This window comes from Morone saxatilis, unplaced genomic scaffold, assembly GCF_004916995.1.
Source record: "Morone saxatilis isolate NCDOM2014 unplaced genomic scaffold, NCSU_SB_2.0 Contig8, whole genome shotgun sequence".
Lineage (NCBI taxonomy): Eukaryota > Metazoa > Chordata > Actinopteri > Moronidae > Morone > Morone saxatilis.
This window is the reverse complement of record NW_023340257.1, coordinates 2555996-2569498: the sequence shown is the minus strand read 5'-3', so window position 1 is coordinate 2569498 and position 13503 is coordinate 2555996. Positions and strand designations below refer to the sequence as shown.

The window sequence follows — 13503 nt, the reverse complement described above, 5'->3', positions numbered from 1 at the left end:
GTGTGTAACATTTGGGAGGATCTGTTTGTCAGAAATGGAATATAATATTCATAGGTATGTTTTCATTAGTGTATAATCACCTTAATATAGGAATCATCATCAGTTAATTAGCTTTTGAGATAAAAAAACAATCTAAAAAATGGTGTCTGCAGGCAGCCTCGGCAGTGTGGCTGCTGTGGAACGATGCTCTCTGTGAGTTTTGGGAAAGGCAGTGAAAAAGTTGGTCTGGAGCCCTGTACTATAACTCTCATCCTGCTGTAAACATTTGCCTACCGGCTAAAATAACCATGTATATTAGATTGTAATGTGCATGCAATACAATACTTTTCTTTGTTTAGATATCAGCATTAGATATCAGCCATCAGCAGCCCTGCTCCCTAAATATTTCCATCGGCCACTGAACAACCCATATCAGTCGACCACTGCTCAACCCATATCAGTCGACCACTGCTCATTTGGTATCCATTCAGGAACTTAATGAGTTTGGGTTTTTATTTTCATTCCATTTATCTCTTAAATGACCTTAAACTCCCACCTGGATCACAATTTTTTAGAAACCCCGTAATAAAATGTCTGCCACAACCACAGACCCCTAACACTAAAGTATAAGGATTATTTGTGAAGGAACATTCACAAGACAACAGTGTGGGTTAGCAGAAACCCTAAAAGCCTGCCACAGCAGAGCCCGTCAGGGAGGGACCGGCACAGTCGGGTCAGCCAAGGTCCCTGCTGGTACAAGCAGCAGGTTGGTCGAGTGTGGTAGCGCCAAACTAAACCCTGCAGTGGTTCCGCCTCAGTATTATGGTTGGAGCTCCCTGTGACTAAGCCCCAGTTTCAGGGGGTTAAATGAGGTTTTACCCGTCTCTGGGTGGAAATTTTCTGTAGATATTGTTACCTCAGACAAAATCTAAACTGCACACTGACACTCCTCAGGAGACTAAGTGTGTGTGCATGCATTGCTCTTTGTGTAGGTCGGTGGTACCACTACCAAGCCCAAATTCTTTACTGAAGTATACTGGCTAAACTCCAAACTGGGTTAAGGACAGCAACTATCGGATTGGCTTTTAACTTTCAACAAAGAGAAGCCTCTTTTGAGAGAGCTGCTTCTGCTGCTACATGACAACAAAGGTTGGATAGAAAAACATGCTTCTACTCCTCAAAGTAAGATATCAAAGGGTTGTTGCTGTTTGTACCAAAGCTATCAGCACTAGCATTGTACCTAGCTTTAATCAGGTATTGATAACTGGACTGACAATAGAGGGGTTTCTGGTGACTAAAGGCAGCCATCAGTACACAGCACCCTACCATTTGCTCAAGAATTGGGTGTTCTTAAAACGCGTCATCCAATCATCGACATCTCACTGCTTCCCCAATCTCTCTCCAAGAAATCTGTCTTTTGTGTCTTTGTAGTCTCTACACAATGACTTGTACAAATGGGGATGACAGAGCAACCTTTAGAACAGCCTGTCCTCGTTCATGGTGTTGCACTCACAAAAGGTGATGAGTAGCTGTGTGAAGAATGGAAAAAAGGAAGGTTAATAGAGAAGTTCAAACCCTGCTTTGCTTTAAAACCTCAACACACTTGCCCAATCTGAAAGTTACAACAATTGTTGTACCCACATCCCCTGGTTCCACCAGGTTTCCGACGCAGTTGGACAACAGCATACTAAGGCCTTGAGCCTCCTCTATAAACTACAGAAGAACTATTTGACCCCAGCCATATGTGCCTGATATGAATCCAAAAAAAGTCTTGAATAAAATATTTGAACATTATCAGAGCGGATTCTCCACTCTTACACAGAGTAGATCTAGCAAACACAAACCCTGCTGAATTCTTGATCAGAGTTAAATGAGTAAGATGCATCGATCAATAAACACTTCATGTGAGGTCCTCATTAATAAATCTTTTAGCCACTTTCTTCCTTCCATGCTGGTCCAGCCAGTGGTTTCATGAATACGAGTCTCTGCTGAGGTCTAAAAGCCAAAGAGCGCCACGATGGTCGAGCACTGACAATAGTCCCGAATCAATAAGATATGATTAGTCTGCACATCATTAACTGTCCTCACAACAGTATGAAGGAAAAGGTCCAGCCACAGACCTAAAGCACAAAGCACTGTAGGAGGACCTCTACAGACATTCGTTTCTCATCTCTCCACTAACTCATCTTATTATTGTTACTGTGAAGAAACTGAGAACTTATTGATCCAATATCCATTTCTCACCAGGGATAAGCAAAACTGCAAAGCCACTTAAAAGCTATTGATTGCGGCTTTGAGAGCCTGGACTGACGAGCTTCATTTACAGCGAGCTGGAACAACCGCCACTGCCCAGCAGTCAGAGGTGAAGTCTGGACAACCAGCAGGAGTCCAGGTGCTCAGTGCAGGATAGATAGGGATGCTTGGGTCCAATTGAGGAAACATGCCATGTGTTCTTTTATCATTTGCTTAGCTCCAATTCTTCTTCTAAAATTGTTCTAAAATTGAGGCTGGGTACCTGCATCTTTGGCTGCCTTTCCACCAAGCAGTACATTAGAATCTTCATTTTTGTGTTTCCATTGGCAAAGAGTTGTGGATGGCACCAACAGAACCACTCCATTCCATCCTGTTTTTTGTTTTTTTGTTACCCTTCTGCTGAGGCTCCAAGTGAACTGAGCTGATACTAAAAGAAGCAGGCCACTGCAACTTTGTAACTGTTCATAAATGTAATACTGATAAATATTATGTATTAAATATTCCTCAAATATTTTTTTATATTTTTATTTTGAAGTTATTTTTAAATTTTACTTTTACCACTAATGTAAAATCTTATTAAATATTGGTTGAATTGGTCATTTTTCTTTAAAGAACTAGGCCATCTTACTTCAGAGACCATTTAAATGACAAATGAATGATAATGAAAAAAAAGAACCCTAGAAAGACCACACCAACAAAAGACAGCAATATTTTATCTGATTGTAATAATGTAAACGTGTTTGTGATGATGCTTGGTAAAATTATATCTTCTTTAACACTGTGTAGACCACAAATGCAGTCCTGAGATACCACAATCACAATACTGGTCAGAAAAATTACAATTAGATATTTACCACAGTTTAAACAACAAAATGGCCCAAAACTGGACTCCTCTGGTAGCTCCAAGAACTCCACTCTTTGACTACAGATAGTTAATTTTAGTTCACTACTATTGTGATGTTACCACATAAGGAAGGCTACTGATAACTAACACACACAAACTACAAGCTCTAGGCCTCATCTCTATGTTTGTCATGTCTAAAAATTAAGCCCTGGAAGCTTTCTGGGTAAAATCAATAGAAACACAGAGGTTTTAAGGAGATATGCATCGACTCCGTTTGCTGCTTTGACCACAGGGCAGACACTGCTTGGAAGGATTACCTTTAAGACAGGTCCTCAGTCACAGTAAAAACAACAAGGCACCACAGAGATAAGGCTGCTCTCAACGGTCAAGGTTTCTCAATCATCTTTGTTTCCACAATACAAATGTTCAATGGCTGCTTCCAAACTATTTCTCTGATGAGCAGCGAGATCCAAGCTGCATACTGTGTGGTGAAGTCGGAGCTGAAGAAGAGATGAGACAGAGGGTAAATATTTGGATGGGGCTGGGTGAAAATTCAAGACAGCAGAGAGAGCATTTCCACATGTGGCTTCGTCATACAGTGGTTTAGTTCAGGGCTGTTTGCCAGATGTCTTAAGCAATACAACACACAATTTTGGGGGTTGCTACCATACTAATGGAGGGTGGCCTGGAATTTAGTAAGATCAGCTCCTCTGTATTCAAATTCCTTGAGTAATTTAGATAAACAGAATTAAAATTAAACCTTTTTTTGTCAGCTAATGCTTCTTAGAACACTGGTTCTCAACCTAGGCGCCAAAGGTTCATGGGGATCGTAAGGCCTTCTTGATGTTAAGGCGTGTTAAATATAATATGAAATATCCATAAAATATATCTCTTAGTCAGGGATTGTCAGTTTACTAAATTATAGAAAAGGGGTCCCTTAAGAAAAAAGGTTGGGAACCACTGTCAAAGGAAAAAATGAACTGGAATGACCTTGGTTAACAAATAGTAACAAAAAGCGAAAAGAGAACAGAGTTTACACTGATGAAGTGAAAACATCGCCATCTCTTTTTATGACTGAGTCTGGCAGTTATGTAACATTTTCCTAGAAATTCATCCAGCGACACTAACAGAAGAAAAAAATACATATTTGTACCTGTGTGTCCACATTCAGCACAGTGACTAACCTATGTATGCCATGCACACAGACTTGAAATCGCTATGTAATCTCTATTTGGTACAGATAGCAAAACAATACTTTAATACCTTTTTTTCACTAACCTGTTGTTGCAGAGTTATTGAGACTAACTTTAATGTTGTTTCTTGGATAATATTGAATATTATTAGACAGTTATTAAATGCTAACGCTGATACACGTCCGCTCGATGTGTAAATAGGCAACACATTCACCATAACAACTTTTTATATTATATATTTATGTTCATGTTGTGTTTTCAGCTGGTTCTGCTGCCCCCAAATGGCCAAAATGGAAATAAAATCCAGAAATATTTGAACAAAGAATTATGTGCCAACTTGATACTTGATGTCACAGACACATTTTGGGAAAACTATTCGGTTCGGTCACCCGGCCTAGAGGTAACTGACCACATGAAGCTCACTAAAACAACGTTTTACGGCGTTAAACACGATTGCAAATTCTGAGCATGTTGTCCTTTAGCATTCTAACACGTATAAGCAAACTGACCACGGCGCAGTGTGAGAAACTTTTTGTTCACTTGGAACTGGCTGGTAGGAGATCCTCCTCTGCATGCAGGAACTCTAGCCCGGGAGGGAGACGAGGGGGAGGCCAAGCAAACAATAAACCCTGCAGCTGGGCTTGATGCAGTGGAATCGCACTAATAACCTGCAGATGTACACAGCATAAATCTGAGCGAATGAGCTTCAACATGCACATGTTGTCATCAAAACACGTACGTCTGTTGTGAGGAGTGTTAACCATTTCAGGGAGCGCGGGCGGAGGAAGACGCAGCACACAGAGACATGGATATTTACTGCTTTCAAAACATGTCAACAGGACCACAGGCAGATTTGAGAAGCATTTACATGCACAACATGGTGATAACACGGATTGAACAGCATGAGGACTTGATATCTGGCAGCCTTGATAGAAAATTAGTTACATAGAGTATGGTGACTCAGCTTTAAAGCCACAGTCCAACATTCAGGGAAATTTGTTTCTTTGTACTCATCTTACAATGAGACATTGTGGTTTTAGGAAAAGTTGACTTTAACACAACTGATCAACAACACATGTCTGCAATGACTGCAAGCAGTATTACAAAAGTCATAGGGGCCAGATGGATAAAGCTCTACGCAGACTAAACTAAATCTCTGTGTGCACACAAAGACAAATATGCGTAATTCTTTTCAAAGTTGTATTCACACGGTTCTGTTCAGAACTCAGTGTCACAATGATTGATTTACACTCACTGTTCACCTGTTTGTAGTCTACAGACCCATCCATGAAAAGAATGGTATAGTAGTGCAATTTCACCAAATGTGTCGCAGCAGAGCAGATATTTTAGCTCTGGAATACTGAGTCTGTGCATGGCCTGAAGTATGCGTGACATCTCACAGCATGTTCTGTTTTCGAATAGTGCTTTATTTTTGGGAAATGTTATTGTTTAAGCATCTGGCCTGGTCATTACTCTTCTGTAAAGACAACCCAGGTGACTCTTGCATATAACTGTAACAAGCATGCTAACATGTTAATGTAATTCAGATTTATGGGCTAAACATGCACATGACCTATGCACAGAGATCAAACCAATATCCTCATGTGATTCTGGATTCGAAGGTAAACAAGTCAACAAATGTTCCTAAAATGTTAGACTATTCAGTCTAAGCAGTCTAAAAAAGCCTAGCCAGTTTTTCTGATACTTCTAGAAGTCTGTCACCGCTCAAGCTGTTTTAAAATCCACTTAAGTTTTGGATCGAAAACAATTTAAGCTCTAAAAGCAAAAAATGCTATGTTACTGAGCCTCTAGTGTCGACTTTACACCCCAACTTTGGAGAGAACTTAGACATAGCAGAGTGTGCCTAAAACTAAGCGGAAGCTCAGAGGAGGGACCAGTGCCTTTTTTGCTGGTGTCTGCAACTACAAATCAATGGAATGATTCTGCCTCTGCACGTTAAAGACATGCCTCTTCTCTGTCCTGTTTTAAATTCCTCTACTTAAGAGACCCATCCCTTCTCTGTGGCCTTGACACCTAACGCTAAGACTGTCGCTTTGATTTCTTTGATTTATTTTCTAGTTTGTTGCTTTTTATTGCGTGGCTATTATTTTTACTCATGTTTTTATGGTCTTTCATAGTAAAATTATCCTAGTTGCTTTCTCTTATTGTACGACAAATTTACGCAGCGCAGATCCATGCTGATCGAGCGCGCTGCCTATCTGGAATCCTAATATGCTGGCAAATTTATAAGAATGCATATTAATTAATCGTGCTGCTATATCACATGCATCTCTATCAGGTCAACCGCATGGTTTGTTCACTATGTTTTTTAACCTGCATCCATACAAATAAGATGGGGAACACATGGAGAGGATCCATAATGCACTATGCTCTGTAGCCGCATCTAAGTGTGCACGGCATATTTTTTAATCCCTGATCCAACACACACCGCTGACTATCTCACGCCACAATTTATCCATCCTGTCCACTACCAATACAAGAGTCTCACACATTCCAGGCATCTTATACCTAACACATGACGAATCACTGCCCCGCCATCACCACGCTGTAAATATTGAAACACAGCTTATAAGTTTCTAGACATAAGCCAAGAGTCGGTGCATGGCAAGGCATCTTAAGCACTAACCTACGAGCAGCTGTAGAGCAGCAACATGCATGCAACAAACGAATATCTGACATCGCATGGATTGCGCTTAAGGCTATAAACCATGGCTAATGTCTAACACCACACCTACACAAGGATGGCACATACATATTTCACATGGGATGCACATATATTGAATAGGGCATGTATCAGTGTGGCTCAGGCAGATAATAGTTTTTTACTACTTTGCTAAAACAAATCAATTCCATGTATACCTCCGAGAGACCGATATAAATGATAGAAATTACAGTGTCGCTCGATAGTAGAAGATGCGTATTGTCGATGCATGGGCTCGGGTCAGCTTTGAATTAGAAGGGCAACATCTTATAGTCAGTAATGAACAGTAACTCCAGCTCAAAAATCAGCCATTATAAGAGCAAGGTTCTACTTAATATTATGAAGCATAGAAAGGTGTTTTTGCCTGCGACCTTGTCCTGCAGTTTCCTCTGGTTGTGGTTCAGACCAAATTTTTTCTAACATACCCAAAGAAAAAAACACAAACAGGTTTCTCTCCCCACCTCTTACACCGCAAAAATGTTTTCCGTTTGAGTCATAACAGTCTTGACCGTGACAAATTTCTCTTTTCTTTGCGTCACTCATCCCCCTATTGTGCATCCCTCAAAATAAATTGGAAAAGCAATCCAAATGCTTCAGAAGCGTTATAGTTGGCTAACCATCCAAACTGGGTTACAGCGAAACCCACCAGACTATTGGAATGGCAAACTCAACTTTTTCCACAAGAGAAAATCAAACCACAAACCACTGAAGCAACATCTGTGCAGAACCATCACACAGCAAACTCATATTGTTCAACATTAGAACAGATTTCTAAGAAGTTATTCTGGTATCGGCAGGTGCTCCCTTTGAACACAGTAAGCTGTATTCTGCCTATACCCGTGCCTCACAGTTGACAGTCTGCAATCTGGATATTTCCATCTTTTCACTGAAGTTGCAATATTCATTGCCCCCTTGGGTGTTGTGTTGTGCCTGCATGTAAGCACAAGTCCCTGCTTTTTGTGACCTGAGGGAAAACCTTCTGCCTGGACTGGGATGGCAGGAATAGTGCGTTGATGCTTTTGCTGAAACAATCACCTGCGGCGTGATAAAATTGCAGGCTAAAAAAGGAACCTCCTGTCCTGCGCACAGAAACACACACTCACTAAACATCACCACGAGACAAGCTCTGCTGATAAGACTGTGGACTTACGCCATGACACTGATACACAGTTCAGTTGAGGCAGAGTAATGCCTAGATTTAACAGACACACAGACCCTGCTCATAGTGTAACCAGTACTCCTTCAATATCTCGTCGGCTGTGTGCGTGCGTGCTGGTGTGTGTGTGTGTGGGTGCGTGTGGTGTGTTGTGTGTGTCGTGTGACTGCATAATGAGTTAATAGCAATAGAATGTTAAATAGCAAAATGGAGCCCAAAGTTTATCACAGCCTAATTCATCTTCTTCTGTAGTCACAGCTTCGAACACAAACTTTCTTTCAATAATTTAAGGTCCAGTGTGTTGGATTTAGGGCAGTCCAGTAGTGTGTAGTGGTGTATCCTCCCTTTCCAAGCATGTATGAGAAACTACAGTGGTCGTAAAATGCTAAAGGCCCTATGTGAACATTGTAAATGTTAAATAAGCATCAGATTGTTAGCATTATCATTGTGAGCATGTTAGCATGCCGACCTTTAGCTCAAAGCACCAATGTGCCTAATACTGCTTTTGCAGAGCCTAGCATGGCTGTAGACTCTTAGTCTTTTCTAACTCTCGAAGGTCAATATCAGCCTCAGAAATCCAGTATCAGTAAGGCTAAACTGTTTGTTTTGCACATATAGTAATGTTGAAACAAGAATGGGTTATTTTCCAAAGTAGAAAGCAAACAATTGTCTAAAAATATTGTCTAACATATTACTGTAGAAATAAGATTTTCCTCAAAAGGACCAGTGTATAGGATTTAGTAGCATCTATCGTTGTAGTAGCAGATTGCAATTCTGTTGCTTCACCCTTCCCTTCCAAGCGAGAAGGAGAAACTACAGTGGGCACGAAATGTGCAAAAAGCACAATTGCCCCTTTCCAGTCACAGTTTGGTTTGTCTCATCTGGGCTACTGTAGAAGCTGGGAGTTCAACATGGGGGACTCCATGAAAGGCAAACCGCGGCGTCTGTAGATAAAAACAGCTCATTCTAACACTAACACAGATTCCGATATTCATGTGATTATACACTAATGAAATTATATAAATGAAATGAAATATAATGAATATTACATTCCATTTCTGACAATAGATCTTTCTAAATGTTACACACTGAATCTTTCATTGGAAATAATGAGCCCAAGCCATTGGCAACATAATGTAGGGAGATTTCAATTGTGTAGAGCAACCATGAAGCAATTAATGTTACATAGACACACAACAGCAGAACTTCTTGCTAAACTTGCTGGTTTAGATACCACTACTGGTTTTCCTCAGAAAAATGCTGGAGCACTTGCATTTTATGTCTCCGGTTTTCTTGGAAATTTAAATACCATGAATAGGTATTTGGTGCCGACAATAATAGGCCCTGTGGCTGAGCGGACAAGATGTTTTAGGAAAATACCCAGATACCTAGAAAGAGTTCCAGGCTTTGTGCTTGGGAGCAAACAAATCAGCCAGAAATGTTTGGACAGCAGTCCAACGGAGGAGAGGTCAAACTTCTAACAGTCAATGGACAGACATTCTTGAGTCTGTATCACCACTAAACTGAGATACAGTTCACCATTTTCCAACCCTGTTTTTATATCGACGTTGACTATAATACTGTACCATTTCTACCAGCAGTGGACAGCTAAACATTTACCACCAAAGAAATCATCACAGGAGGGAGTTTCAACCTAATGGAAACTACAGCCGCTCCTTTCTTAGATCCTCAGCTAAGGTCTCTAGGGATGGTGTGCAATATAAACTCATTTTCTTCTCAGTGGTCTAAGTAATTTACCAATGTCTCAAAATTAGTGCTATCATGACTTATTGATGTTAGTACCTCTTTTATTGCGCTATTTAACACATTGAGAAATTGGGCATCTAAGCACCAGGAGGACCTTGAGACAGCGCCTCCGCAGACCTTGAGAGATAAAAATAAAACAGAGAAATTGTGTCCCCTAGCTCAGACATACACTCTGCAACCCAAAGAGAGGAGCTGCAGAGCATGTCACCTGATAGCTCAGCTTGAGGAAAATAAAACATTAACACGATTTAATAAAACATATTCCGCTCCAAAAATAGCAGATGCCTTCCCAAGATATGAGAGGGGTTTGAAGTTTGGCAAGGACATCACTGCCGAAGCAGAGACTGTGCTCACACACACGCACAAAGTTACAAAAAAATGTAATGTTAAGAGCGGTTCATCCATTCATTGTAACGGCAGTGGTTTCATCTCTGAATCTTCCTTCTGCCCACATGTCAAACTGTCTTTAAGCAAAGAGACTGGAAACCACATGTATGTGTATGGGGAAATGAAAGTCACTTCACAGACAAAAATGTGTTTGACATTAAGAAATGCAAACTGTCTCCTGCTGTTGCAATCTACGACATCCCATATTCAAACAGACTTTCTGGCTGTGATCAGCCTTAAAGGGGCACTCTGGGGATTCAGTATTTATTATAATATACTTTTTGAAGTTGGGGCACTCAGAAGTAGATTAAAAGAAGAATGTCAGGGTTCAGCTTTAATGTTTTTTTTTTAACATGTCCAGTCAATAAATTTTTACATTTATTAGTGGTTATCAAATAACAAAGACTATTTTAGTTGCCATGCGAGCAAGATGCTGTCAGCTCTTGTTATGGCACTCCAGCAATGTTTTCTGGAGACTTGTCATGCCACTGAAAAATGACCCAGTTTAATCCGCCTTGCTCTCAAACTTGTGACAAACTGCGTAATACATAGTTGGATAATAGAGTTTCACCCGCATCCTCTAACGCCACCCAACTAAGCTCCTGATTCCAGGATAATTGAAATGCTTGCTTGCACTTCAGCTCATAAACTTTACTCACCTTCACAGAGAGTTCAGTTACTAGATTTACCTGCCCTGGGCAAGCGGGAAATCCTTATTGCTGAGCCCTGAATTGTAAAAATGTATGCATCAAAGGCAGAGATATCCTGACTTTTAATCCTCAATTTGAGTCAAGTTCCAAAAATACTAGAGCCTACATTTCACATTATGCAACTTATTGGCATGATTGAAGTATTTTAAACTCTGCAACCCCAGTTTGTAACACAAGCTTTGTTATAAATTCCCCAGCCCCAGCTGAGATAACCCTAATGACATCACAATGACATCATCAGGGTTACGCACATGAGACATTATACAACTCACAGACTGAGTAGTACTCCTCATGACAAATACTGTACATAGACTTTGACATGTGAAATTGATGAACGTTGAGGGGTTTTTGATGAGAGATTGTTCCTGCAGGACTTTATTATGCAAAAGTCAGGAAAACGTTGCATTCTGCTCAACACTCCTGTAATTACAGTGTTGATGATTCCAGAGAGACGCTAGTTTCCATCTTTTTCAAGGCAGCATGCAGATAATGGAGGGAACAGTACTTAATACGGACTGAATAATACTCTGTACTTTGGAAAATCAAAACAGCAGCAGTATGGACTCTTTAAAGGAATAGTTTGGCGCTTTAGCAAATGCGGTTGTTCACTTTCTTGCAGAGAGTTAGATGGGAAGATCTAGGTCGCTCTAGTGGTATCAATCTTCTCACCCAGCTCTCACTAAAAAAGCAAATAAATACATTTCCCAGTATGTTGAAGTATCCCTTGAAAATATTCTCTTGCAAAACTATGACTTCCATCAGGATAAATTATTGAATTTAATATTGAATTATTGATTATTGTTCTAGTGGTTAAAAACTAAGGCTGACTGAGAACAAAATCATGAGCATAGAAAATAGCTATGTTCATGTCCTTGATGGTACTCACCCTTCTGGTGTTGTCCAGGACTTTGGGGTCAGGCCGGCCATAGTTGGGGGGGTTGGCGTGGGGGTCGTAGCCCAGTCTGGACAGCATGGGGGCGACCACAGCCATGTCCCTCACCACGTCAGCTGGGATCTTCCCCACCCACTTGGACAAGGCCTCCACATTGACAGGCTTGATGACCTGGTCTGTGGACCTCTCCACCCTAACAGCAGAAGAAAACAAGTTGTTTTAAGCTGTGATATGGAATAGAAAGTTAGTCATGTTTCATTAGTGTAGTTAGCATTGCTAGCGCAGCTTGTCCCCAAATGGCCCAGTTCACAAAAGACCAGTCCATTTCTCAGCTCTGTTCACTGTAAGCACCTAATTGGCTGTAATTGGATCATGAGAGACCATTAAAGATGGCTTCCTGGCCTCTGTCCCTCAGCAGGTCCCTGTTAAACGTTTAGAATAAATGGTCTCTCACTGTCTCAGTTCATTCCCTCGTCAACATGCATCACATTTCATATGATTTACCATCTGTGCTCAGCTCAAACTCAAAATACGGGCTAAACATAGTTTCCTTGAGCTCAGTTTATCAGGTTTATCTCATAAACAATGTATAAAGTGAAAATAATGTTGAGAACTGTGCAAGGTCATCAAGTTTTCAGACAAAGCTACAGTCAAAGTGACTTGTAACAAACATCATCTAGAATGTTCCATATGCAGTTTTCTGGATAACGTCCACCCCATTTAAAAAAAAAATTCACACTTCTTGGCTTCACAGCTTTTATTTTCTGCAATGAGGAAAGTTTACCATCACTGACCAGCAGTAGATATTTATGATTATGACTGCACTCTTTAAAGTGTAAGTATGCACCAAGTGTGAAGCTATTGCAATGTCACACATTGGTTTGTGAGTACTGTTTTGAAGCCTCAAGACTGGCATTTTGGCCTTCATCATGATTGTTAGACGGAGCCAGGGAGTTGCAAGTTGAGCTGCTCTCTCAGTGCAGTTTCGACTCATCCAATTCAATTCAATTCAATTTTATCTTGTATTTAGCGCCCAATTTCATAAACAGAAGTCTATCTCAGGACACTTTTCCAAATAGAGCACGGTCTAGACCGAACTCCTTATAACATTTTACAGAGAGCCCAACAGTACCCACCGATGAGCAAGCATTGGCTGAACGGGGGCAAGGAAAAACTGCCATAGGGGGAAACAATGGTGGTTCACTTGGGTCACAGTATTTTCCTGTATTCCAGGATAAACAGTCAGCTAAAATATATTCGCTGAAAGGAGTTTCTAGCGTGAAGAAATAGTCCAACGCCGCAGTAACAGTATCTTGGATCAGCAATGCCTAGGCTTGATTCTTTTGCTTGGTTTGTGGGTGCACCTGCGACAGGACAGTCATAAGATATCCCGGACAGAAGGCAGATACGCGGACGGGACAGGTTAGACAGAAAGCATGTGTTCTGATTTTTACTTTAAATGGGACCATTCATTTACTAAATGAAACATCATGCTTTTATGGAAAGAAGGACTGAAACTAGAGATCGTGAAGACCATGAAACTCATTTAGGAAACTGTTTACTGAGGCTCCTAAATCACTGAGAAGTCGGCTCATTTCTC

The 13503-nt window shown here is 40.7% G+C and overlaps 1 protein-coding gene across 2 annotated transcripts in view; it reads right to left on the bottom strand.

The window, feature by feature from the left end:
- tpst1 (tyrosylprotein sulfotransferase 1) overlaps positions 1-13503 on the bottom strand; it is a 47497-nt gene that overhangs the window by 7628 nt on the left and 26366 nt on the right. For both annotated transcript variants that reach the window (XM_035680313.1, XM_035680314.1), the window contains exon 3: positions 11898-12096. In XM_035680313.1, coding sequence (XP_035536206.1) covers positions 11898-12096 — 199 coding nt within the window. The remainder of the gene's footprint in view (positions 1-11897; positions 12097-13503) is intronic.